The 25,375-nt window shown below is 42.0% G+C and overlaps 2 protein-coding genes across 7 annotated transcripts in view; one reads left to right on the forward strand and one right to left on the reverse strand.

Moving 5' to 3' along the window:
- Positions 1-6,824, forward strand: c1h22orf23 (chromosome 1 C22orf23 homolog). Of its 4 annotated transcripts, none has more exons than XM_039813769.1 (7): positions 1-750; positions 3,711-3,808; positions 4,135-4,197; positions 4,583-4,756; positions 4,945-5,082; positions 5,309-5,409; positions 5,678-6,824. In XM_039813769.1, exons 2-7 carry the CDS (start codon positions 3,718-3,720, stop codon positions 5,822-5,824), a joined length of 714 nt encoding a protein of 237 aa, XP_039669703.1. In that variant the 5' UTR covers positions 1-750; positions 3,711-3,717; the 3' UTR covers positions 5,825-6,824. The 4 variants fall into 4 exon arrangements, with proteins under 4 accessions (XP_039669703.1, XP_039669627.1, XP_039669548.1 ...); XM_039813693.1 differs by lacking the exon at positions 1-750 and adding an exon at positions 2,906-3,081 and having other exon boundaries at positions 3,718-3,808; XM_039813614.1 differs by lacking the exon at positions 1-750 and adding an exon at positions 2,907-3,081.
- Positions 4,944-25,375, reverse strand: part of micall1a (MICAL-like 1a) — a 25,219-nt gene continuing 4,787 nt past the window's right edge. Inside the window, exons 3-17 of one of the 3 annotated variants that reach the window (XR_005640401.1) lie at positions 22,257-22,398; positions 21,902-22,002; positions 20,486-20,634; positions 18,964-19,571; positions 18,812-18,872; positions 18,166-18,599; positions 14,140-14,534; positions 13,914-14,048; positions 13,532-13,658; positions 9,544-9,634; positions 8,194-8,267; positions 7,774-7,888; positions 7,645-7,691; positions 6,880-7,473; positions 4,944-5,045 (exon numbers count right to left, since the gene is read on the reverse strand). Coding sequence is in view for 2 of the 3 variants with exons in the window: in XM_039812818.1 (XP_039668752.1) it covers positions 7,343-7,473; positions 7,645-7,691; positions 7,774-7,888; positions 8,194-8,267; positions 9,544-9,634; positions 13,532-13,658; positions 13,914-14,048; positions 14,140-14,534; positions 18,166-18,599; positions 18,812-18,872; positions 18,964-19,571; positions 20,486-20,634; positions 21,902-22,002; positions 22,257-22,398 (2,610 nt within the window). In the remaining variant the exon portion in view is untranslated. Of the gene's footprint in view, positions 5,046-6,025; positions 7,474-7,644; positions 7,692-7,773; positions 7,889-8,193; positions 8,268-9,543; positions 9,635-13,531; positions 13,659-13,913; positions 14,049-14,139; positions 14,535-18,165; positions 18,600-18,811; positions 18,873-18,963; positions 19,572-20,485; positions 20,635-21,901; positions 22,003-22,256; positions 22,399-25,375 lie in introns of those variants that run through there. The other 2 variants (XM_039812943.1, XM_039812818.1) reach the window with 2 other exon arrangements.

Here is a 25,375-nt window from a genome sequence, read left to right on the forward strand (position 1 = left end):
TAATAAAGTAGCAAGGGAAATAAATAGTGTTAAATAATTTTTTTACATTTGTTGTGACATCACTGTAGCTCCAGTTTAAAAGACCTTGGATAACCAAAGTGCTAGAATAGTTAACAATTGTACATTGAGAAAATCTGCTTAGCTGAGAACAAAATTGACAAAATTGATAGTTCAACTGTAAACAAAAGGATCATCTACCCCTGATTGACACAGTAGTGTAAGGGGATGCAATAGTAATTGTTTTTGTTTTATTGGTTCTGATTTGCTCCAAAGAATTTTGCTCTAAAGATTTTTTTTTCTTTATTTATACATAGGTAGGGAGAGGCCCATAATAAAAAACACCTTTTCTTCCACGGCAGTATAAGGGAAATGATAGGTTAGGTTATTGCGTGAGAATTTTCTTCTGCTCTTTTGGCCGTAAGAATCCAGGTGTCAAGCCTGGGGATTCTGTGGGGATAACAACTTCAGGAGGAAGGATTGGCAAATAGACGGTGACAGAGACCATCGCGATCGTTCCAGTGACACAGGGCAGTGAAAGGTTCCAGGGAGAGCCAGCTGGATACACGCATCACTACAAAAGGTTCCAGATGAGGAGAAGAGGACAGGTTTTTCTACAACCTGCAACAAGTGACGAGCAGATCCTCTGCTGAGTCACCCACGTGCCATTTCTGAAGCGACAGGGAAAACTGGAGTTTTTCTCACTGTTTGCAACACATTGAGAGAGGAGGAAAAACCAGAAGCTACATACTGGTATTGTAGCCTGCTGTTTAAAATCTTTTCAGAAGACAGCAGTGATACTGATCTCTTCTCTGACAACCACACATACATTCTCTGACAGTGACAGCAGAATATACTTCACAATTGTAGAGGACACACCGCTTCTCTCTCTCTGAACACACACACACTCACTGCACATTCTTTTGAGGAGATGTTGACATTCCTCTGTGACTCAGTGCAGTGTGCTTTGACAACACACACACACACACACACACACACACACACACAGGAGCAGATGGACAGAAAAGGACTGAAATAGGTACCCTTCAAGAAGAACATGGGGGGTTTTCCACATTTGTAGTGTGTTTATTCTTCATTACTGCATTTATGATTTTCTATTGCATTTATGGTTTTTGCATTTTATTTTTGATGAGAGAAAAATATGATAAATCACGTGTAACCATTCCTCCCAATATTTGCATACAAAAACACTCTAGGAACAATAGTGAAGAACATGGAAAAAAGACGAGTGATGCATTCACTACTTTTTTTTTTAAATGGTAGTAGGAATACAATAAGTACTAGTACAGAGCTAATATTACTGTAATGATTAACTTACGTCCACTCTTATGTTCCAATAACAGGCATTAGGATGGTTGGTATACAAATGCTACTAAATTGGGGCTAATTGGGGTTTTGAACCTGTGGTTCCTCATGACCACACAAATTCAACTGATAGATTATTGATAAAGAAAGTAAATTATTCCTAAACAGCAATATTGTTAATATTGAACAAAGATAAGTATAAAGACCTAGGCCATTTCGTTGTGTGCTTTAGAACTCAGGAAAAGTTCCTTGTGGATCTTTTATTACATTGACGACACACAGACACCACATTTGACTTAGACTCTTGAAAGATTATCTAATAGATGCATTTTCTACTAAAGTATGACTTGGTTTAGTTAAGAAATGTATGCGTGATATAGGTTATAATGATTTTTGTTCACTATTTCTTCGCTCACAGAAATAAGCTATTTCCAGTGAAACCACACACATGAAATAACTGAATTTTATTTGTGCTCTGACAGCACTTAATGATGTTAGAGACAAGGAGGGGTCAGTTTGATTCTGATTCTTCTCAACTTTCACTCTGTGAGAGCTTTGATAATTGCACTGAGCGTGCTTCAATTGATTTATATTAAAATAAACAAAGGAAAACTTCCACCACACTACACTATGACTATTTTTGATATACTATGACTTTTTTATTACTTTTTGCGAACTGTGACTTTTTTGACATACTATATTATAAAAAAAATTCAACCTCCTATAATATGACTTTTTCATGGCTTTTTTTCTTTACTATTTTTTTCGGATTTTTTCAACATACCATACTAGACTACTACTAGCCTTTTTTATGGCTTTTATGAGTTTTTTATGAGCTTTTATATTTTTTTAGACGGACTATACTGTGACATTTTTAGCACTCTTTTACATACTGTGACTTTTTTTATCCCTTTTTTCGACATACTATACCATGACTTTTTAAGGATTTTTTTGACATACTGTAGGCTACTATACTATGACTTTTTTCGACATACTGTGACATTCAATAGTATGCTAGCTCAGTCTGTTAGAAGACAAGCTGTCTTAAGTTGGGATAATTATTTATTTTTTAGTCAAATGTCCAAAGAAAAGTCACACAAAGCTAAAAGTTGACGTCAATGTCTCAACTCCTCATTTGGCTCTACCTTCTATCTTTTGTGTGTGTGTGTGTGTGTGTGTGTGTGTGTGTGTGTGTTTTTTTTTTTTTTGTGTGTGTGTGTGTGTGTGTGTGTGTGTGTGTGTGTGTGTGTGTGTGTGTGTGTGTGTTTTTTTTTGTGTTTTTTTTTTTTTTTTTTTTTTGTGTGTGTGTGTGTGTGTGTGTGTGTGTGTGTGTGTGTGTGTATCCAGTCCAGTCCAGTCCCATTTAACAGGGTAGCATTAGGGCCCAAAAAAAAACAGCAAAAGAGTAATTTTCAGCGTGAAATACTGTATATAACCATTCTATCACCCCTTTAACACTTTTTTTAGACATACTATACTATGACATTTTATACTATGAATTAGTTCAGATTTTTTCAACATACTACTGACATTTTTATCACTTCAATCGACATACTATGTCCCCGAAACCTCTCAAGTAAGGAGCAAAAACTGCGATCTGTAGCAGCTTTTACGGAAGTGCTTGTTGCTATTTGGTTGCTATAGCAACGGACCGACGCGGCTGTCTCGACCATAGACAGTATATATGGTCTCGACCGAAATTAGCTATCTTTAGCGGTAGCTAGCTAAGTGTTTACAAAGGACTAAAGAAGTGTTTGAGTAAGTTATTTCCAGGCTTTTTAAGTCATATCCTTCCTTTTCACATGTTTCTTACATGTAGCTAGAGTCAACTTATTACCCTTCTGCTTCTGACAGTTAATGTTAGCCACCTAGCAGCTAACGTTAGTTAAGGTCACTAACGTAACGCTAGTTTATGTTAACACAATTTAGCTTAACGTTAGCTAACGTTACATTGTGCTATTTCAGTGAGTTTGGTTTGAAAAGGTCAATATAATACATCCATGTTTTAACCATAGACTGTATATAAAGAGTTTTGAATGAAGTCAAGAATTTAATTGCTATTTTTTTGTTCAGTTTGGAATTATTTTTATTTTACATAATATTACATCCATATCGTTTTAATTATATGTTAGCTAGCTGTGACTCGGAAAATACCCCCATGTCCCACTGAAGTCAATATAACAGCTGCTGTTATAGTGTCGACCGCCCTAGGAGTTGTCATCCAATGCCTATGGAGCAGCTCCAGGGTTTGTCATGGCATCCATACACAGCCTGTCTCCCTGTTTAGTGATGTGTTCCAGTTCACAAATGAAATCTGAGATGTAGCTTTCAATGTACAGAGATAACCCTAAGTATAAGCCCCAGAGATTGCTGATCATGTCTTTGAGGTTGCAGATGGAGACCTCACGGAGTAGAGATGGCAGAGGACTGTGGAACAACCCCGGAGCCACCCAGTACAGCAAGGAGACCCAGGATCTGCTGAGATGTGAGATGATGAACTTGTTGATATTCTAGTGTGGATGTTTAGGTGTGACTGGAAAACACACAAACACACACACACAGGATGTAATAGGATGTGTACTGTATGTCTGGGTACATACGTGTGTGTGTGTGTGTGTGTGTGTGTGTGTGTGTGTGTGTGTGTGTGTGTGTGTGTGTGTGTGTGTGTGTGTGTGTGTGTGTGTGTGTGTGTGTGTGTGTGTGTGTGTGTGTGTGTGTGTGTGTGTGTGTGTGTGTGTGTGTGTGCAGTTCACTTATCATTGTGTAGGCTTGTGCTTTGAACTTGTAATCACTCTCTCTCCTGGTGCTCAGTAATGATGCAGGAATCAAAACTCACCAACCTCCAAAGAAAAAAGATCAACGAATGCCTCAAGAGTAAGTAGGAGACCTTTGGATGAGAGGTTGGGGAATGCAATACGATGATAATGTGTGTGATAGTACTAACCAGACATCGAATAAGTATAGATATTTTATATATTGTGATAGTGTTTGCCCCATATTATTGCAAAACTCAGTTCATGACATATTGTAAAACAAATCCAGATTATATCATAATCATGACTCAGATAGTATAAATATGATAATAGGGGTGCTCTTATGTTTTTCAAATATTAAGCTTTACTGTACTACATTTTGTAATCATATTTTATTTATATAGTGCTTTACATGATACTCAAAGACAATTTACAGTAAAACCAGCACAAACCAGATGAAGCAATAAAACCAACACATTCTAAAAACTTAAACTTTTCCCCCCCAGATGGAGCTGCTCTACCACTGACCTCTGAGTCCACATCACCAGCTTCTGCCCCTCAGCCTAAAAGCAGTAAATCTGTTCAGAAACGTCTGCCAGGCAATCCTCAGAGACGCAGCGCTGAATCTTGTCGCTCTGGGAACAGCTACGTCAGAGAAAAGTTCCGTCCTGGTCCTATAAGTATGTTGTTGAAGTTGACGCCGTAATTAATTCTGCATTCATGTGTTTTGACAGGCCTATATTGCAAACAGTTGCCGTTGGTCATTCCTCACTGAAGTTTGGGTGATTTTATTTTTTTTGGTTTATTTTCTGCATCCCAACAAACATTTAGTGTCCTTGTCACTCACGTTTTCTCCGTTTTACCCTAGGGGACTCGGAGAAAGAGAAGAGGAGGCTTCAGAACATATTGGCAACGGGAAAAGAAGAGCCAACAGTTGCAGCTTTCCAAAATGTTCGTGCATGTCGGAACCTAGAAGTGGCAGAGCAGAAAGACGAGTATCAGGAAGGTGGGGCTGTGCGCACAGAAACAGATGATGTAGGATAGTTACATGGAGGAATTGTTACCATTATAACCCGAACAGAAACACACCATATGTGAATTAAGTCGATGCAGTTATGAGCATCTGTTTCGATTCATTTCAGCCTGAACTAAGTTTCTGTTCTGTGACTAAATATATCAAGTGGCCCTTAAATAGCCTGAATCTAATATTAAGTTGTTTGTTTCTTTTGTAGTTCTGGATGAGATAGAGGAGAGAAGACAGTTTCTGGCAGATATGACCTCTCTGGGTCTGGAGAAGCAGTACATCAACATCATCACCACTGAGATATCCCAGGTAAACAGGGAATGGCTTACATATTGGCTCACTATAAGTCAGCATTATGCTGTCCTGGGTTTAAAAAAACAGGTGTTGTAACTTCATTGATTTATTGCTTAGTGTGATGTTCTTTTAAATAATATAATTAGATACGGACACAGAGCAATAGCAATGTAAACAGATCCTTAAAATAGCATTACTGCCAGTCTGTATTCAGGCATTTAGGTTCAGATATCTGAACCTGCAATTGACCTAAACCTGTGCTGTGTCACGACTCCAATAACAGAGGATTCGAGAACTGCAGGTGTTGGACAAGGCCCGCAGTCCCAACAAGGATGAAATGATGTCTGAGAGGAAAGGGGAGACTGCAGAACAGATGACAGAAACAATGGATTTGAAAGAGACCGTAGGAGAGAAGACTCACTGCCACTGACTGAGCACTTGGAAATGACTTGGAAATCAGGTGCAAGCAATATAACCTCAAATTCAGATTATAAATGAGTCGAGTTAAGTGCGACATAATGAATTTGGTAGTAATGTCTGGAAAGAGGTTTCAGCTGACCCGCTGCACAGCAGTGAAGACACAACTGTGACATCAGGATGTGAAAGCATTAAACTTACAAGAAACATGAACTACTTTCATTGAGTTATTTTATTCCTCTGCCTTCCAGTGTCAGTTTTTTTTCTTATAATCCTGCTGCTGTTTTAGGACAATGTATAGCTGACAGATGTGGTGCTACAGAAGCCCTTGGTTCCAGCTGGACAGGAAGACAGGCACATAGCAGAAACAGAGATTACAGATAGACAATCTAACTGACAGAACAGGAACAGAATGAGTAAACATACTGACATTTACATAAGCTCAAATGACGCTCATCCACGCATGCAATTAAATAAATGGCACTCGTACAAACATTAACACATTACTTTCCTATCCACTTTTAAGGCAAAACATGGAAACATACAGAAAGGCATAGTAAAATATAAATTAATGATTGCATATTGAGGTTTTCCTCAATGGTTAAAACAGTTATAAGCTGGTGCTTCGCTACATTTGTCAAAAAACTATCTGCCTTTTCAAATATTCATTATAACATGTGTGACCTTTCATATTAATACACTTTCTGACATCTGCAGAATGCTTTCTACAAGGCTCTCCTGTAGACCTCACATTTTCTAAATCAATCTGATTTTAAGTCTCCCACTTTGTTTCCAGTCACACACACACACATTAATACTGTTTATCCACGTCTTTGATGATATGCATTTACATAAATGACACCATCACAAAACTGTCCCAGAAGAAACTAAACAAGGAAACCACAGACGATCATAACATAGCAGCTAGAAAAACTTAGGTATCCATTGTCAATAGAGCATTTCAAGGGTAGATGTTGCAAGATTTAAAGCAGAGCTCATAAAAAAAAAAAAAACTCGTACCACAGGCCCGTCTTGACATGAAACCTTCTCAGATATTCTGCTACTCACCTTTGGAATTGAGGAGCAGAGGACACAGGTATCCAACGAGTGTAAGTCAGGAACAGATTAAAAAACTTAGAGATATGAGGGATCAACGTGCATCCAACTCACTTCACTCAAAGCGAACTGCCGAGTCACACCTCTGCTGAACCTTGATAAAAAGGCCTACAGGGCAGACATGCTGGGCAACGCAAGGATAGTGAAGCAACACGCAACTAATCAGTGCAGTGTACAGTTCGCTGGCTTGAAAGGCCAGAGAGCTTACAAACACGTCCGCTCTTAAAAGCAGTTGAGTTGTTATCTTAAAACACACGGAGGCAACAAAAAAATAGTCACTGAAGAAACTTGTTTTTGGAGAAGCATCAAGTAAGATGTGAGCAGGGAATGGATTCTGGGTTGCACTTCCATGTCATTAATGACACAGTTATATAGGAAACTGTCTCCTATCCTCTTGGAGGAGGATGCGTCCCTTCTATGGTGTTTTCTCCTTGCGGGGGCTCTTGCCTGGTTCTCCTTTATGGCTCAGCCGCTTGAGCACCTTAATGGGTTTGAACTTTGCCCCTTTTTTCTTCTGCTGGTCAACGTCTGGATCCTTATGGAAGTCTGATGAGAAGGTGGGGGGGGGGGGGGGACAGAAAATCACGTTAAGATGCACATCGGTTCTATAATCAGAAGAATGAATTAAGTATGGAAGAGCGACATGCCGCCTTTACATTTTAGGTTTAATGAATGCTCTTATCTACAGAATCTTTAACCTGCTACTCTTCACCCTACCTTTTTTCTTCAGCATGGCCTCCACAAGTTTATCCTCCTCTTCTTCCCTGTGACAGAAGGACTGTTAGAGTGCTAGTAGTTGCAGAGTATCACCGCAGAGGTACACAGTTAACGGCTTAGTCAGATTACCTCTGCCTGTCCTGGTCCATGCTGTTGACGATTTGGTTGCGCTGTTCAATGATGGTAACCAGCTCAGCCATTAGCTCCTGCTCCCGACTCTTGTCCTCCTCGCTCCAGTCTTTCTCTGAGGAAAGGAAGAGAAGAAAAGAAATAAATCCGTTTTGTGAGTCAGTTTTGTCGATCAGTGTATGCAGTGTCTGTAAATTCTACTACAAAGTTTAGCTCCTGTTAATAGGAAAACAAATTATATTATAGAATGATTCCAAAGGGTGAAAAAAAAGTAAATTCCTGCACACACTGCATTGATTTATAAAAAAAGAAAAAAAAGAAAAGTTGTCTCAATGTATTTTCTTTGTAACATGAGTCAAGCATTGCTCCCACAAATCCATGCAATGAATCTGGCTAAAGTGCTCTTGAGGCCAAACCCACCTGGTTTGTTGAGAAGACACCTCAGCTCATACTCCACGTCAGCTTGCCTCTCTTCCAGGTTCTGCTGCTTCGCTCTGCAGTGAGCAAAAGTTACACAGTACATTACACACTGGTAACCTATTTACTACTGTACTTTGACACTTCTTTTTGTCAAGTCTTCATGTAAAAAATATGAGCCTACATTTGAAGAAAAAGGCTGCAATAGAGAAAAGATCTCCTCCTTCCTGAATACTGTAACTAGCCATGCTTGATTTGTTTCAAGCACAGGAACTTGGCTGATTAGACACTTAATAAGTAATTACAAAAAGCTGGGGGAACTATTCCTAAAAACCTTCTCAGTAGGCCTGTAACAATTTTTATTTTTTTTACATAATCCTGGTTTCTTTGTTTAACTGCAATTCATTGCTAACATTAGCTGAGGTCTTAAAGTGTACAACTGGTAATTGTTGATTTTGTTGAGATATGCCAATTTGTAATTATTTAAACCCACATTGTGCCATTTTTTTTAGTCGATTCTTAGCAAAAAAAAAACAAAAAAACCTTTGTTCTTTCACAAATATGTACTCATTCATGTGTAAGTATTCTCGTAATCTGCCATTTAGAATCATTCAGAATACATATGAGCTACTCGCTCGAATGAAATACATTAGAAATACATACAAAGAGGGACATACCTCCGCATTTCGCCCTCTTACACCTATTGGCACTGTCACGAATACAAGGGGGAGATTACTCGCCAGGGAAGTGAAAAAGAGAATTAAAACGGCAACGCGACAGGCAAAGCAACAAGACCAAAGTTAATATTGGAGTGGCTAGAATGGCTGCGTGTAAACGATGGAGAGAGCTAATTTCGGGTTCGGCCACCGTAGGAGGAAGGGCTAGAAAGTAATATTCAGTTGGTTGTCATGTACAATTTCACCGCTAGATGGGAGAAATTCTTACACAATGTAGCTTCAAGTGATTATTGGTCGGACTATATATTTTTATTTCAATTGTTAGTTGTTGGCACTTAGCTCTATACACTCTATAAAAAATGTTTTATGATAATAAAGAGGCGTGGTTTACTTCATAGGCTGTGTGCTTGTGTTATTACATTATCTGGGTCACATAACAGTAATATAAACAAAAGATGTAATTAATTAATATATAGATAATTAATTGTTAATCGCATTTATTTCTGAGACAATTAATTGTACAGCTACATTTTGAATTGTTACAGCTCTGCTTCTCAGACCAACTATTACCCAACTCCCAGAGATGCCAAGGAGCAAATTATGTGAAGGAGATGAGAGACTGGCATTGAAGGCTTATGATCCTAACATTTGCCCCTTGCTGCAGTCTGATACTTACGTGTAGACCAGCTCGGCTTCTCGTCGCACTAAAAGGTGTTTCTCGTGGATGAGAGTGAACCAGTCCACCAACAGGTGCTCCTCATCCTCATCTGACAACGCACAAGAGGAACATGGAGATGTGATTTTTTTTGTTTCTATTATTATGCACTGATCATACAATCCTGTTACAGAGATTAGAACACTTAGTTGGAATTAAAGGAACTGCACTAAAATGGTTTAAGTCTTATTTCTCTGAGCGATCCCAATTTGTTAACATTAACGATAAACCCTCCAAGCACGCCAAAGTCAGCCATGGCGTTCCTCAAGGCTCAGTGCTTGGACCAATTCTATTTTCCTTATATACGCTTCCTCTAGGACATATTATTAGGAAACACTCAATTAATTATCACTGCTACGCAGACGATACCCAATTATATCTGTCAATTAAGCCAGATGAAAGTGGTCGGTTAGCAAGACTTCAAACGTGTGTTGAGGATATAAAATCCTGGATGACCCACAACTTCCTGATGTTAAACTCAGACAAAACAGAAGTTATTGTGATAGGACCAACGCACTGCCGAACTTCGTTTTCGAAAGATATAGCTACTCTGGATGGTATTGCCCTGGCCTCCAGCACTGCGGTCAGAAATTTGGGAGTTATTTTTGATCAGGATATATCCTTCAACGCCCATTTAAAACAAACCTCAAGAATAGCCTTTTTCCATCTTCGTAACATTGCCAAAACTAGTCCATGCATTCGTTACTTCTAGACTAGATTACTGCAATTCCTTATTATCAGGTTGCCCAAATAAGTCCCTTAAGGCTCTCCAGCTGATCCAGAATGCTGCAGCACGTGTTCTGACGAGAACTAAGAGAAGAGATCATATTTCTCCTGTATTAGCTTCTCTGCATTGGCTTCCTGTGAAGTCTAGGATCGAATTTAAAATCCTCCTCCTGACTTACAAAGCTCTAAATGGTCAAGCACCATCATACCTAGAAGAGCTCTTAGTACCTTATTGTCCCACTAGGGCACCGCGCCGCTCGAATTGCGGGGCTACTCGTGGTTCCTAGAGTCTCTGGAAGTAGACTGGGGGCCAGGGCCTTCAGCTATCAGGCTCGCTTCTGTGGAACCAGCTTCCAGTCTGGGTTCGAGGGGCAGACACGCCGTCCACATTCAAGAGTAAACTGAAAACCCTCCTCTTTGACAAAGCTTATAGTTAGGGAGTGAGGAGTTGCAGCGTCCACCTAACCCGGCCCACCTGCTTCTCCTCGTAGTTAGTTATGCTATTATAATTCTAGACTGCAGGGGATGCTGTTTCCTTCCTATGACACAGTGAGCTGCTCTCTCTTCTCTACTTGTTACTTCTGTATGCATCCTGTCCCAGAATTGCTTGTTACTAATCTAGCTCTGGGGAGTTTACTCCCCGGAGTCCTTATGTTTCTTCTTCGCAGAGCTATGCTCTGTGATTCTCTGCAAATCCCGGCCGCATCCTGCTGCATCCTGCTGCATCCGCCGCATCCACCCATGCTCTGCAGCGCCACGTTACATCCCGCAACGCCCTGCTGTGATGTTCCTATGCACAGAGTAGTCTGGATCCGATATAGGGGACTGCACTACTCAGTATGACACGATGTGCCCTGCTATGACATGAACTTCCACGATAACCTTCGACGTCACTGTGACCTTTAATGTGACTATTATCGCCACTGTTCATCACACCCCCAACCGGCCCGTCAGACACCGCCTACCAAGAGTCTGGGTCTGCCGAGGTTTCTTCCTAAAAGGGAGTTTTTCCTTGCCACTGTCGCGATAGCCACTGCTAATGCTTGCTCTTGATGGAATTACTGTAATTGTTGGGGTTTTGGAAATTACAGAGTGTGGTCTAGACCTACTCTATCTGTAAAGTGTCTCGAGATAACTTTTGTTATGATTTGATACTATAAATAAAATTGAATTGAATTGAATCTTTCAGGTAAAATCTAGGAATCTTGCCTTTTTACTCCCCATTTTCTCTAGGTGATCGGTTGTCTTTTCTTAATCCTTTATAATACTTTTGTGAGCTATGTATGCTTTAGTAAAGTTTTCAATTTGGAATATAGTGAACCTAACGACAGTTTCCTATCCTTGTGATGTTTCACTGGGCTTCAACTCGTACTGAAGAAACTCCATTAAAGGGGTGATAGAATGGAAAACCGATTTTACCCTGTCATAGTTGAATAACGACAGTTCGGTGGGTAAATAGGACATACATAGAAGCTCAAAATCCCATTGACACCCCTTTACTATGAAAATCTCATATTTTGAAACTGCCGCTGAAAACGGGTGAATCTCAACAAAGCTAGAAGCTGACGTAAGCATCTCAGGACCTGAACCTTTGTCACGCCCATGGATGTCTTAAGAGAACGGTCACGCCCCAACATTTACATAGGCTACACAACTGACCTGAGATCAGGTAGTCTTCTGAATCTAGGTCACGCAGATCTCTGCTATTCCATTACAAAATTCACTTCTGAAACTTTTTTATGCTAGAAATCAACTATGTAAAGCTCAAATATGGGCCGTTTTACAAAATGTTATGGCTAATTGCAAATTTTGTCCGACTGTGTGTCGGAGTTCAGCGGCCGGTGCTGCCTGGGTTGCTACATCGCCGCCCTGCCTGTCCTCCGTCACAGACCCCGGCCTGGTGTGAGCTCGATAGAGGGTTGGCAGCCCGGTGCTCTATACCCGCGCAAACTCACTCTTTTCTGGGTCACTGGACTACCACACGCCACTGCCCTGACAGAGCTCCAGGGCCTGCAGCTCGCTGTTCTCCCTCCCCTCTTCCTGCTACCGGCAGGCCGGTGAGTGACTGAGAGCGCGGTCAGCGAGCTTGTTACGCCGGCAATCTCTTACCGCAGGTTCCAGTTAATCTTATAATGGATATGTGTGTTGAGTTATTTAAACAAACAATCGGGGAAATAAACGCCTCTTGTCTCATTGATAGAGCCCGCGGTGAGCTGGAGTCCATCAATGAGAGCTAGCTAGCCTCCTCCTAACGAGAACTCTGACATTAACAAAAATGCATTCAATTGAAATCCGAAATCGGACGAGTGTTAGCTAAGCTTTGTAAGACCTTGGGGGACCTGTAATATACATGCTGTGATGAAATTCAAACTGTAAATATACTATAGTTATGCCGAAAGTGTAGCTAGCTAGCCACAATCATTTCCCATTGTATTCAATAGGACACATAGCTAGCTTGCTGCTCCTCCTAACAAGACCCCTCAGTTCATAAAAATGCCTTAAATTCAAATGTGACAACGGTTAGCTTTATAAGACATTGAGGTAGATGTTATATAAGTGGCATGATGAAATTCAAACCGTAAATATATTATAGTTATGCCGGCAGCCGGCCGCGGACCCCCGTAGTGCAGTATCCACAAAGGGTGACTTTGCGCTGGGTATGGAGCCCAGCAGGCTGCCGCTTTCTCGTCAGACTGTGTGGAGCTCCTAAAGTCCGACACGTCTTACCAAATTTGCAATTAGCCATCGATTTTCGTAAAAAGGCCCATATTTGAGCTTTATATAGTTGATTTCTCGCATTAAAAAAGTCTCAGAAGTGAATTTGGTAACGAAACACTGCAGTGTCTGGAATATGAGATTCTGTCGTCTCTAATCTGTGTGTATTGGGGATTTGCTCAACCAATCAGCGCGCGTCTCTAATCTGTGTGTATGGCGATTCCCTCAACCAATCAGCGCGCGTCTCTAATGTGTGTGTATGGGGATAATGCTCAACCAAGCAGCGCGCAGCTCATCTAAATATTCATGACCATACCATATTTGGATGAAAAGCTCTTGTTACAAATAGGGCCAAAACACAGGGATGCATAAGGGCCAGTAAAATATCAACCAGGCCATTTTCAGCCCAACCAATGTTACATACCCCATTAGGAGACCTTAAGGAACAGTGTGAAATACCCTATATAATCATTCTATCACCCCTTTAACAATAAGTGTGACGTGTCACCGTTAGGGTTGTCTCTCAGCTTCTTCTCCAGCTCAACTCCCCTCTGCTCCAGTTCGTCCAGCTGCTTCTCCAGCTGCCCCATCTCCCCGTGGATGTCCTCCACTGGGATGTACTGGTCTGACTGCACCTGGATGGATGTTTGGACGACAGGGACCATTTGAGTACTTCTTCATCCAATCTAGAATTTCTCTCTCTACGCTAAAAGCATACAGACCATTTCACAGCTGTAAACATACACATTCTAAATGGCCCCCAAGTTGATTTCCTGTTGCCGTGTATGTGAATGACATCAACTGACAGGAAGTTAACAAGGGGCCAGACTGTTGCCTGGCAATGGAGTTCCATTGAAAAAGGTCTTATATGTGCTCTTGAGTTTTTCTACCTTGCGTTTGATTAGAGGGAAGCCATGGCCGGGGGCCGGGGGTCTGGCAGGACGAGGGCCTTTTGGTGGTTTGGTTTTGGATTTAGCAGGGGAGGGGGAAGCCTTCCTGTTAAACGGGTTCTCCTTACAGATCCGCTAAAGTGAGAAAAGAGATACAGCTGGAACAGAATGTACAAAGGCCCAGGGGTATTGCTTCTCTGGCTTTATTTGGAGACGGACCTATTACCTTATTGTGAGATTGGGTGGCCTCTGAGGCCAATGGGCTGGGGGTTGTAGGGGGTCGTGGTGGTACGGCTCCGGCCCCTTGGCTCCCAAAACTGCGACTGGTCTGTGGGGTGGTCGGAGCTGAGCTGGCATTTGACGGCACGGGAGAAGGGTAGGGGCTTAGGGAAGGATGAGGCAGGCGCTCGGTCGAGGAGGAGGAGGAAGGAGACGCCGCAGAGTCACACGGTGAACAGATGGAAGGCTCCGACACACTTTTGGTGAAGGCGTGCTCCTGGTCGCTGCTGGCACTGCCACCCGCAGGGGGGTGGGAGGAGCTGTGGTCCGAGCCAGAGGACAGACTCTCTGTGCTCAGAGCTGGAGAGGGAGAGCAAGAGGAGGGCTGAGAGTGAGGGAAAACTGAGGAGGAAAGAAGGTTTAGTAAAAAAAGCAGAAATGAAACAGAAATCAAAGTAGTTGAGACAGATTGAAATGGAGAGGGGGGAGAACAAAAAAACAATGAACATCTATGTACAACATTCCACTCTCTCTCTCCTTCAGTTTAACTGTGCTGAAGTGCCAATTTTAAACATTCTCTGATTCCAGCTTCTTAAATGTGACTATTTTCTAGTTTCTTCACTCCTCTGTAACAGTAAACTGGTAATTTTGTAACTATGGACAAAACAAGACAGTTGAGGATGTCATCTTGGGCTTCGGGAAACACTGATCGACATTTTATAGACCAAACAACTCATTGGTTAATCGAGAAAATAATCAACAGATAAATCAACTGTGAAAATAACCGTTAGTTGTAGCCCTAGTGCCTGTTATTGTCTCTTTACATGAGGACTTGTCAGTGAGGCAGTGAAGCAGACTGATGATGAGGCTGAAGAATCTGATACAGCAAAAATAATGTATTCAAATCACGTGTTACATTGTCATGAAGGAATAACACAATGATAAACTCTGCAGATATGACGCCGTAGCGAGTAGTATGAAAGGCCGAAAATCCGCATAGGGACGTTGGTCGGGGTGGAGGATGGGTAAAACACAGGACTTTCACCCAGGAGAGTGGGGATCGTGTCCCGCGTGTGATATTTCCTTTCCACGTTTGTTCTTTTCCTAAACCCAGCCCGTTTCTTCTTTTCCTAAACCCAACTCGCGGGTGACGTTCCTTAAACCCAACCGTAGCCTCACGAGAACACGTAGCCTCGCGATAACACGCCACGTGGCTTTAGAAAGTGGCGTGTAGGTTTACGCTGTGACGTTGCAGCCTGCCGTCCCGCTGTATACAGCGATACAGCGTAGACATACACGCGGATAGCAGATTTAAAAATTGCCAAAAAGGTATACATGATGTGGACACCCTTCCATGAAGCTGAAATACTGCAATAAAAGAGTTGTTTTCCAATAAATGTCCAAATACTGCTCTTCAGTAACACGTAGTAGCAGTGTAGTATGAAGGTAAATATGGTGCAAAACGTGAGAGCTTGTAGAATACAATGTGAGAACTTGCAGAACAAAAAAATTTAACTTGTATGTTAAAATTTGCACTTGTAAAATAAAAATTTGCACTTGTAAAATAAAAATTTGCACTTGTAAAATAAAAATGTGCACTTGTAAAATAAAAATTTACACTTGTAAAATAAAAATTTGCACGTGTAAAATTATTCACATTTGAAGTCACAAAAGAAAAAACATGAGAGCTTGTAAAAAAATCTGAACTTGTAAATTGAAATTTGCACTTGTAGAAAAATATTCACAAATGTGTAGATTGATATTTGCATGAACACAATGACAGCTGCAAACTTGTAATGCAACATTTAGTCATGTACTTTTTTTACTCAGGTTGATTTTCCATCACAACCACAACTCAGTGATTACAACCTCTCGAATCTGTCACTGTATGCGCTCTCGCATCACAAAGGGCGAATCTGGCCTCGACTTTTGCAACACTTGTTGCGATACATTTGGTGCAAAACTAATTTGTACCTGTGGACTTAGGCTGTGGAGCTCTGATCCAACAGAACGGGGAAAGCAGGGTTTCTATCGCCAGATGAGGGACAACTCTGTCCGGCTTATTTAGCTATGTCGCATGGAAGCCTGGTTGAATAGCAAGCTAGCGTTAGCTAACTAACCAACCAGCCTGATTCTAAATAAATACCTTTTAATTATCTTAACACTTTTTAACAGTCAAACTGAAACACTGGCGGTGAGCTCCAGGTCCTGCAGACGGACCGTCACCAGCGGGTATCGGCCAGCGGAGCAACATCGCTATTATTGCCAGAAAGCTTCGCTGCCGACCTCGACCTGCAGTCGGAGCTCCAGCGGGACACGGAGAGCCCCGCACCCGGTAGCAGCTCACCGCTAGTGTTGGTGGAATAGCAAGCTAGCGTTAGCTAACTAACCAGCTTCTAAATAAATACCTTTTAATTATCTTAACACTTTTTAACAGTCAAACTGAAACACTGGCGGTGAGCTCCAGGTCCTGCAGCCGCAGACGGACCGTCATCAGCGGGTAACACGTGCCAAGTTCTGCATCCCTGCCAAGACTTCCATCCATAAGGGGAAATAATGATTTTATAAGGCAAAGTAGCTACTGTTTAATTAAAATGTAGGCTATATACATTCCTTTGTCATGTTCATCAATGATGATTATAATTTTACAACGTTTAGAGACATCAATGTTTTATCAGACTATCATTTCCTTGCTACCTGGGTGCAAATCTCGGCAGCAACGAGGGTTAAGAGATGACGCATTATTCGGCAAAAATGATTGCTGCTGCCCGCGAGGTGGATGTAATTCTGCAGAAGCTATTGTTGCTGCCCAAGCGGGTGCAATGATTGGCAGTGAGGCACAACATCAGCAAAGCAAGCTGTGGTCATGGCCGGGGATGTGCCGATGCTACGGTGCGGGGCTCTCCGTGTCCCGCTGGAGCTCCGACTGCAGGTCGAGGTCGGCAGCGAAGCTTTCTGGCAATAATAGCGATGTAGCTCCGCTGGCGATATCGCTGGTGACGGTCCGTCTGCGGACGCGGACTCGAGCTCACCGCCAGTGTTTCAGTTTGACTGTTAAAAAGTGTTAAGATAATTAAAAGTTTGATATTTAGAATCAGGCGGGGTGGTTAGTTAGCTAACGCTAGCTTGCTATTCAACCAGGCTTCCATCGCATAGCTAAATAAGCCGGACAGAGTTGTCCCTCATCTGGCGATAAAACCCTGCTTTCCCCGTTCTGTTGGATCAGAGCTCCACAGCCTAAGTCCACAGGTACAAATTAGTTTTGCACCAAATGTATCGCAACAAGTGTTGCAAAAGTCGAAGCGGAGATTACGTCTCTTTGTGATGCGAAGGCGCGCACAGTGATATTGAACCGAGGTTTGTAATCACTGAGTTGTGGTTGTGATGGAAAATCAACCTGATAAAAAAGAAAGTACAGACTAAATGTTGCATTACAAGTTTGCAGCTGACATTGTGTTCATGCAAATATCAATCTACACATTTGTCAATATATTTTCTACAAGTGCAAATTTCAATTTACAAGTTCAGATTTTTTTACAAGCTCTCAGATTTTTTTCTTTTGTGACTTCAAATGTGAATAATAAATACAAGTGCAATTATTATTTTACAAGTGTAAATTTTACAAGTTCACATTTTATTTTTTTACAAGTGGACATTTTTATTTTACAAGTGCAAATTTTATTTTAAGTACAAGAATAAAATTTAACATAAAGTAAAATTCTTGTTCTGCAAGTTCTCACATTGTATTCTACAAGCTCTCACGTTTTGCACCATATTTACCTTCATAGTGTAGGGATATACAACATGAGCAAACGCATGTTCTCCTCCACAAACGGACACATTTCTACCGTACCACCTAAAGGGTAACATTAGACTGGCCTGTTTTAACATCTCCACAAAAGTACAGACCTACTGGTGAGTGGTACAGTAAAAAGGTACTAGAGTCATGTCTTTGCATTGCATTCCTGTACAGAGGACAAACAGCTAGGTAGATAAATCACAAAGGACAGTTGAATGTTAGTAAAAAACTGACCGTGGTGCCCTGCAGGTGGCTGTGGAGCACGAGGTGCCGGGCGTTTCTTGCTCTTGGCACTCCCGGGGCTGGCGGAGCGGGACGAGCTTCCTCCACTGGGGGGAGTGTCTGCTGCTGGCGCGTCAGCCGGCTGAGAGATGCTGTACCAGGGGTGACTAGCCACAACTGTGGGTGGAATGGCACTTCCTGCGCTCCCCTCTTCTTCCTCTGCCTCGCCATTCTCATCGTCGTCCTCATCGTCCTCGAATGGGTTGGAGGGTGGAGGGGGCGTGCTGGGTCTGGAGCCCTCCCCTTTGAGAGAGGACAGAGAGCCTGTATTGGGAGGGGTTGCCAGTCCGACAGGGGGAGGGGGAGGGGCTTTCTTCTTCTTGGCTTCTGATTGGACCAGGGCGAGCCAAGGTGGGTCTTTGGGTTTATGGGTGCCACCGGACAGGCTGGACAGTGAGATACACAGATAGTGATGGAGGGGTCACAGAGGGGAAGACAACAAAATACATCCAAATGGAGGCAGGGAGGGGCAAACAAATACATGCTGTAACAAGATGCCATTCCGAACTGAGACAGAGAAGGACTGTGATGATATGAACAAGGTCGATGTGGTGGGAATGGACAGAAAAAGAGAGGCATTTAAGAGAGGTTCAGCTACCTTCCAGGAGACTGGGATCTTTCTCGAGGTTTGGGAGGAATCGGAGGCTTCTGGGATTCACCTGTGATTTCAAGGAAAAAAATGTGAGGATGAACATATCAACAGATCCTGATTTCATCTAGAATCATTTATATTCTGCAGTGAGCACGCACCGACTGGAAGGCCGTCTGCCGTACGGGGTAGCCGAACCCGAGGGGCAGGGCGAGGAGGCGGAGGGGTGGGCTCAGGGACCCGGCGGGGTGCCGGTACTGGCCGACTGGCACCTTCATGGCGACTGATCGGTGTGGAAGGAAGGTCCCCGTTGGTGGTTAATTTGGCTGGCGTTTTAGTCTCTTCCTCTTTCTCCACCTCGTCCTCCTCTTCGTCGCTCTCGTCAAAAGGGTTGGGAGGAGAAGAAGAGCGTGGGATCACCTCTGTCTCGCCACTTCCATCCACCTCTTTTGCTTTCTCCAAAGAGTCGGCTGCATTTGTCGTAACGGCAGCGCCTGTGGCAGAGTCGTTGGTAGGCACGGCCGCGTCAGTCGTTTGGCTTACTGGAGAAGGAGTCTCGGTCCGCTCCCTCTCAGAGGGCGAGGTGCGAGGACTTGTGCTGCGACCAATCCTGGCAGACTGACCTGCCACTGGTCTCTCACTAAGATCTAGCCGGCCGTTCCGATTGGCTAAGGCGTGCCTTGCAAGGTGATGTGTACAGACCAAGGCCCCGGAGTCACTTCCTAATTTGTAGGATCCAGGGAGCAAAGTGCTGTGACACTCTACGCACCTGAGACAACAATGACACAGGACGACAGTAAGATCGTCAATGGGCCATGAAGACTGTTGAGATACACAGCTACAAAAGATTAATAACATGAGCACAAGTCCGTTCAAATAATACGCACAGCACTCTGGTATTGTTCGATATGTACAAAAAAATCTAACTGTTAACTCATTCATTTCTGCAGTTATAATCCTTAACATTTTCATGGAATCAAATCCAGTGTTTGACACTTTATGGCTGTCATTTTTCCAGCAGTAGCCAAACAATCTCTAATTACCTCTCTGTATGGTACTCTTAATTGTTGTGACGGGGTCCGCCATTTTCCTTGCTCACATTAAAAACATTCAGCTAGTAAAACATGGCCAGCGTTGCTCATGGCATAATGGAAAATAATTGTCTGGCTTCTTTCTTAAAAACAATGTGAGTTTGTGTGGCTGGCTTCTCTGTAAATGGATACACCAGTGGCTCTTATGTAGTAAATCAATCACGCTTGTTACCACCAGTAACCACCAAATCAGCCAGATCTAAAATCTTAAGGAAAATCACTCTAAGAAACTCAAAAGAGTATATATTTTGTCATTGCGTTGTTAGAAATATGGCTCCACAGCATTGCTCACTCATGGCCTAAAAAGTCTGTATTACTATCTTTGTGGGGACATATCATTGACATAATGCATTCCCTAGCCCCTTACCCTAACCATCCCAACTGAATGCCTAACCTTAACCCTTACCCTCACCCTAACCTAATTCTAACCCTAGTCCTAAAACCAAGTCTTAACCCTCAAACAGCCCTTTGTGCAGACCCCACAAGTATACTGTAGTCCCCGGTTTTTGGACCCCACGAATATAGTAAAACAGGTACACACACACACATACACACACAGACACACAGACACACAGACACACACACACTTCACCTGAAGCAGTTGCGATGGTAGAGCTTGCCGTCCACCAGAAACCTCTGCACCAGGTGGACATGTTTCTGGCAGGCGGCGCAGGTGCTGCTGAGCGTGCTGCGCTTGACTTCTGCAACCGCTTCTACACCGGTCGGCGCGGGCCGGCTCGGCTAGCGCAGGCAACCGGGACATTGTTCGCGGGGAGGGGACAGTGAGGACACGTCAGGGGAAGGGGGGGAAGATGGAAAGTAATGGGGGAGGGGGGGGAGATCAAACACGGAGTCAGGATTTGAGGATGTGGATTGTTCATTTTCTTTAGCTAGCTACAGCTACTCGGTTACTGTAACATCTACTGCTCATCGATTCACGTGGTCCATTACTGCATTACTTTTTCAGTTTAAAACATCCTTTGATCATCATCATCATTGATACAAAAATGTAATAATATCTTATTGCTAAAAAAAGCTTGGGTTAGTGGCTCTGAGAGTCACATTTTGGATATGACTAATATTTAGGATTGATATATGGTTTTCAGGCATTCGGGTTATTTTTTTAATTCATTTTTTCTTGTTAAGTAAAAAAAAAGGGGGTTAGCAGCAGCGCACTCCAAAACTTGGCACACACACAGTGTTAGGATAGTACTACGACGATTAGTATTTCTTATACAGAGATGGTTTAAAAAAAAAAAAAAAAAAAAAAAAAAAAAAAAAAAAAAAAACTGACCTAACTGTTTTTGCTTTCACCTCTTAGCCCACCCCACCCCCCCCCATCCTACTGCCTAGGCTCAGGACCAGAGAGTGGAGGGGGGATCAGATGTGAGGAGGAAGAAGAGCAGGAAGAGGAGGGAGTGGAATGAATTTCCATCTGAAGGGGTTACCAGGACATGGAAGTATGGCAATGGAGGAAAGAAGTTGAAGGCATGCGAAAGAAAAGAGAGACAGGATACAGAGGCTATCTTTATAGACTTACGCTACCTCGGTTGCTAAGCTGTTCCCCTGCTGTGCAACACAAAGCCCACATAGGAAGTAGGAATTATAAAATACTTATGTCGAGGTTGGACATTGTTGTACTGCAATGGCAGGATGGGTTTTGTATTGTACAGATCTGATGACTTAACACCCCAAATAGCACATGCAGAATTATACTTAGATAATCCAAGGCTTCAGATACACACTTACACACTAGTATGCAAAAAAAAATAAAAATAAAATAAAGCTTGTGGTTTCAGTGTGATTATCCAGGCATAAAAAAGGACACCGTAAACAATATATTACTTAGAGAATCCAGCTTGTTAACATGCAGCTCCAGTAGAGTATTATGCAGAAATAATGTAGTTCAGTAATGCAGTTTTGAAAAAGGTATTATGTGTGGCCTAGAGTAAAAAAAACAACAAATCATCATCAACACATGCGCACTGGTGCCAGGTCTTGTTCTTACCTCAGACTCCTCCAGTTTGTCTTCCAAAGGGGTCGGGGGTCTTTTCTGGGCTGGCTCATTCAGACCGACAGAACTCAGCCTTTTCATGCAAGGGGGGTTTGCTGTGGGAAAGGAAGTCATCAGTTAATGACGTAAAACAAATTATATAAATTGTTTTGTCTAACCCACAAATTACAGGAGTTTTTATGTCTCTGAAATTAGGATTGGGATGAGAAACGCACTACATGCTGATTTTCCTTGAATCCAAAATCATCAAAAGGTCCAAATTGTACAAACTACGTTAACCTCAAAACATTATACGTATTTTATGTTCACACCGCTTGAAGCGAAACCCAACTAAATTGACTGTGCCCACCTTGAGACTTGTTGTTGAAGAAGTTGTAGTACTGGGAAACGTATGTGATGATGCTGAGCCGGTCAGGCACTTTCATGGACACCATGTCTTCTGGGTCCAACAGGGCGGGAATCCCCAGCTCTGTCTCTGCCACTTCAAACGCCTGCGATGAAGCAAAGACAGATAAAAGAGAGAAGTAAATTAATAAAAGGAGCTAAGAAACAGTAAGCAGTGTGCTAACATGCATGCATACAATAAATAATAAACTTTATTAATAATAATTACAGCCAATTCGAACCAAATGCAATGCTCTGATTATTACCTCTACCAAGGAGGTTATTTCGTTTCGGTTTGTCCGTTCTTTCGTTCGTTCGTTTGTCAGCAGGCTTAGTGGGCCGATTTTCGTGAAACTGGGTGGAAGGGTGTAGCATGGGCTAAGGAAGAACCCAATCAATTTTGGAGCGGATCCGAATCACGAGGCAAATACACAAATTATTTTTCACTTTTGTTAAGACATAGGGCATTTGTGCTGCATTCATGTGGTGTCGGAATAATCTGAAAAATGTGTTCCCGACTAGGAAAATTCACACAACGCATTAACAATGTGAGATAGGGCATACCTTGGCGGAGGTCTTTGCTCTCCGAGTGCCCTTCTAGTTCCAACTGTCATCTATTCACTTTAACCGCGTGAGCTAACTTGTTTTAGGGCCAAAATCAGCTTAAGCACAACTCAACAGACTCTGATTACTTATTGAGTGAATATGAATTTAAACTCATTGTGGCATTTTGGTCTGATGTCCCAGACTATTTCTATAGCATTAAGTAGCTGTGATGGAAACTGTTGACAGTGAGGTATGTGGATCACCCTGAGTAACCTGGACAAGGTTCATGAAAAGACCGGTTGCTGTTATGTTTTTAAATACTCCTTTTCAATGCTTCATTGTACTGGGGTGGCAGGAGAAATCTCAGAGACTGATAACTCAACCTTTGCTAATAAAACCAAAACTATTTGCATGGCCTGATACCACAAGGGGTGAGTGAGAAAGTAGGTTTTGTTCGGAAAGTCAAACTTAACCCCCCTAATGTGGGAATTCACAGAAATCCAGTTATGTATCTCCATTTGAACGTTCAGAAACTGAGGACTAAAATCATGTCTTTGTTGCATGTGTGCATCAAAGAAAGACGCTTTCCATGACCCACCAACCAGCACATACCTGATGCCCTGGATAACCCAACTCTGCTGCCAAAACATCAGTCATTTGCTGATAATGTAATGTTTTGTCCTTTGAGGATAACCATCAGTCTAATGAAAAATTCCACTAAAGAAATGAGAGAGGGGGTAAAGTTACATAACAAAAGGGATACAATCGTTGGCAGTCACACAACACTGAAATAATCCAGGCAACAAATGCTACGCAGCCGCAAAGTGGAACTAACCTGTCATTGTACTGCACTGTACAAATATAATAGTACCTGGCTTACAGCTAAAATGATATACTCGGCCTTGTTCCGACTACCTACTTTCGTGCAATTTATTGAAAATGAACGAATGCTCTAGAAACTATTAACATGTTACTGATTCACTACACAGACTCGTTTCACAGCAGCATGCCAAGCAGCTAGACAAGTAGCTACCAAACTAGCCACGCTGCAATCCTTGTTGAAAATGTCAATAGGTTCATTTTGGACAAACCTATTTAAGTGAAATGCAGATATTTTCATAAACGGACCTGTGTGAGGTGCTGTAGTTCAAACCGTTCTTAATGTAGGACTTTAAACTGAAATATTTGGCCCTTTGCAACTAAGCAATCAGTGAAGCAGGTCAAAGCAGCAACGCATGTCTGGGTCCCCTGCTCTGCCTTCATCAACCTCCTCCAGACCTCCACTTAATGCACATCTGATCCTTTGGTCAATAAGTGTTCCTACTGAGGCTGAGACTTTGTGTTGTTTTAGTGGGACATTCACAACTTTAAATCAATTTCATCAAACACCGACAAGAATAATAAAAGACTTGCACCACCTTGCATGTAGGGCTGGGCGATACGGCCAAAATCTTCTATCCCAGTATAGGTCATTTTATATCTCGACATACATCGCGATATAGCATGTCATTCAATAAATAAATAGTCTATATGAAATAACCACATGGTAAAGCCTATTTTTGTATACTCGTGTGAATTAAATACTTGGCAAAAGAAAAAGACTGAGTATTTTCTCATTTTATTAAGAACTTTAGTGCAACATGAACCTAAAGTGCAAGGAGCGGAATTTCGAGCGTCGTCCAAATGACATTAATATATCCTTATGAGTTCTGCAGCTGGTTTTTCGGTGTGATAGAAACTTTATAGAAAAATATATAGACACTTTATATCGTTTTGACAATAATTTTTCAATTCAAATTGTATTTATAGTGTCAAATCATAACATGAATTATCTCAGGACACTTTACAGATAGAGTAGGTCTAGACCACACTCTATAATTTACAAGGACCCAACAATTCCAGTGATTCCCCCAAGAGCATGCATGAATGCGTAAGTACATCATCATATCACCCAGACCCTAACTGCAAAGCGGTTTTTGTTTATCAATATTTATAAAAAACACTGATTATCCCCTACGGCTATTGGCTCTCAGTAACAGATGCTTCAACTAAAGCGACGGGCATAGTTTAATAATCAATTTCAGAACAGATTGAGCAGGAAAGTCCGCTCACAAATTCATTTGACTGCCGACGGGTGTTAGCTAGCGTTAGCTACCCAGCAGGTAGAGACAGCTCTCGTCAAAGTTACTTTTTAAATGAATGTAACCTTTATGAGCACGTTGTAATAACTTGATTTTTTACAATGTAGACATTTCACACACTGTGAAAAACAAAATTTGAATTCAATATATCACCCAATCATATTTTAATATGAGTGATATGAACTGATTTATCTAAAAATAAAAACAGAAAGAGAAGAGAGAGTTAGAGTTCGTGGGTGAGCGAGCGACGGAATGTGAGCAAGTGGAGGGAACTGAAACCGACACAGTACTTTATTTGCTACCTGCAAATGTAATTCAGTGTAGTTCTACAGACTTAGTAGTAATATGTGTAGAACGCTGACAACAAGGGATCAACCTGTGACCGCAGTCATATATG

Source organism: Perca fluviatilis, chromosome 1 (genome assembly GCF_010015445.1).
Source record: "Perca fluviatilis chromosome 1, GENO_Pfluv_1.0, whole genome shotgun sequence".
NCBI lineage: Eukaryota > Metazoa > Chordata > Actinopteri > Perciformes > Percidae > Perca > Perca fluviatilis.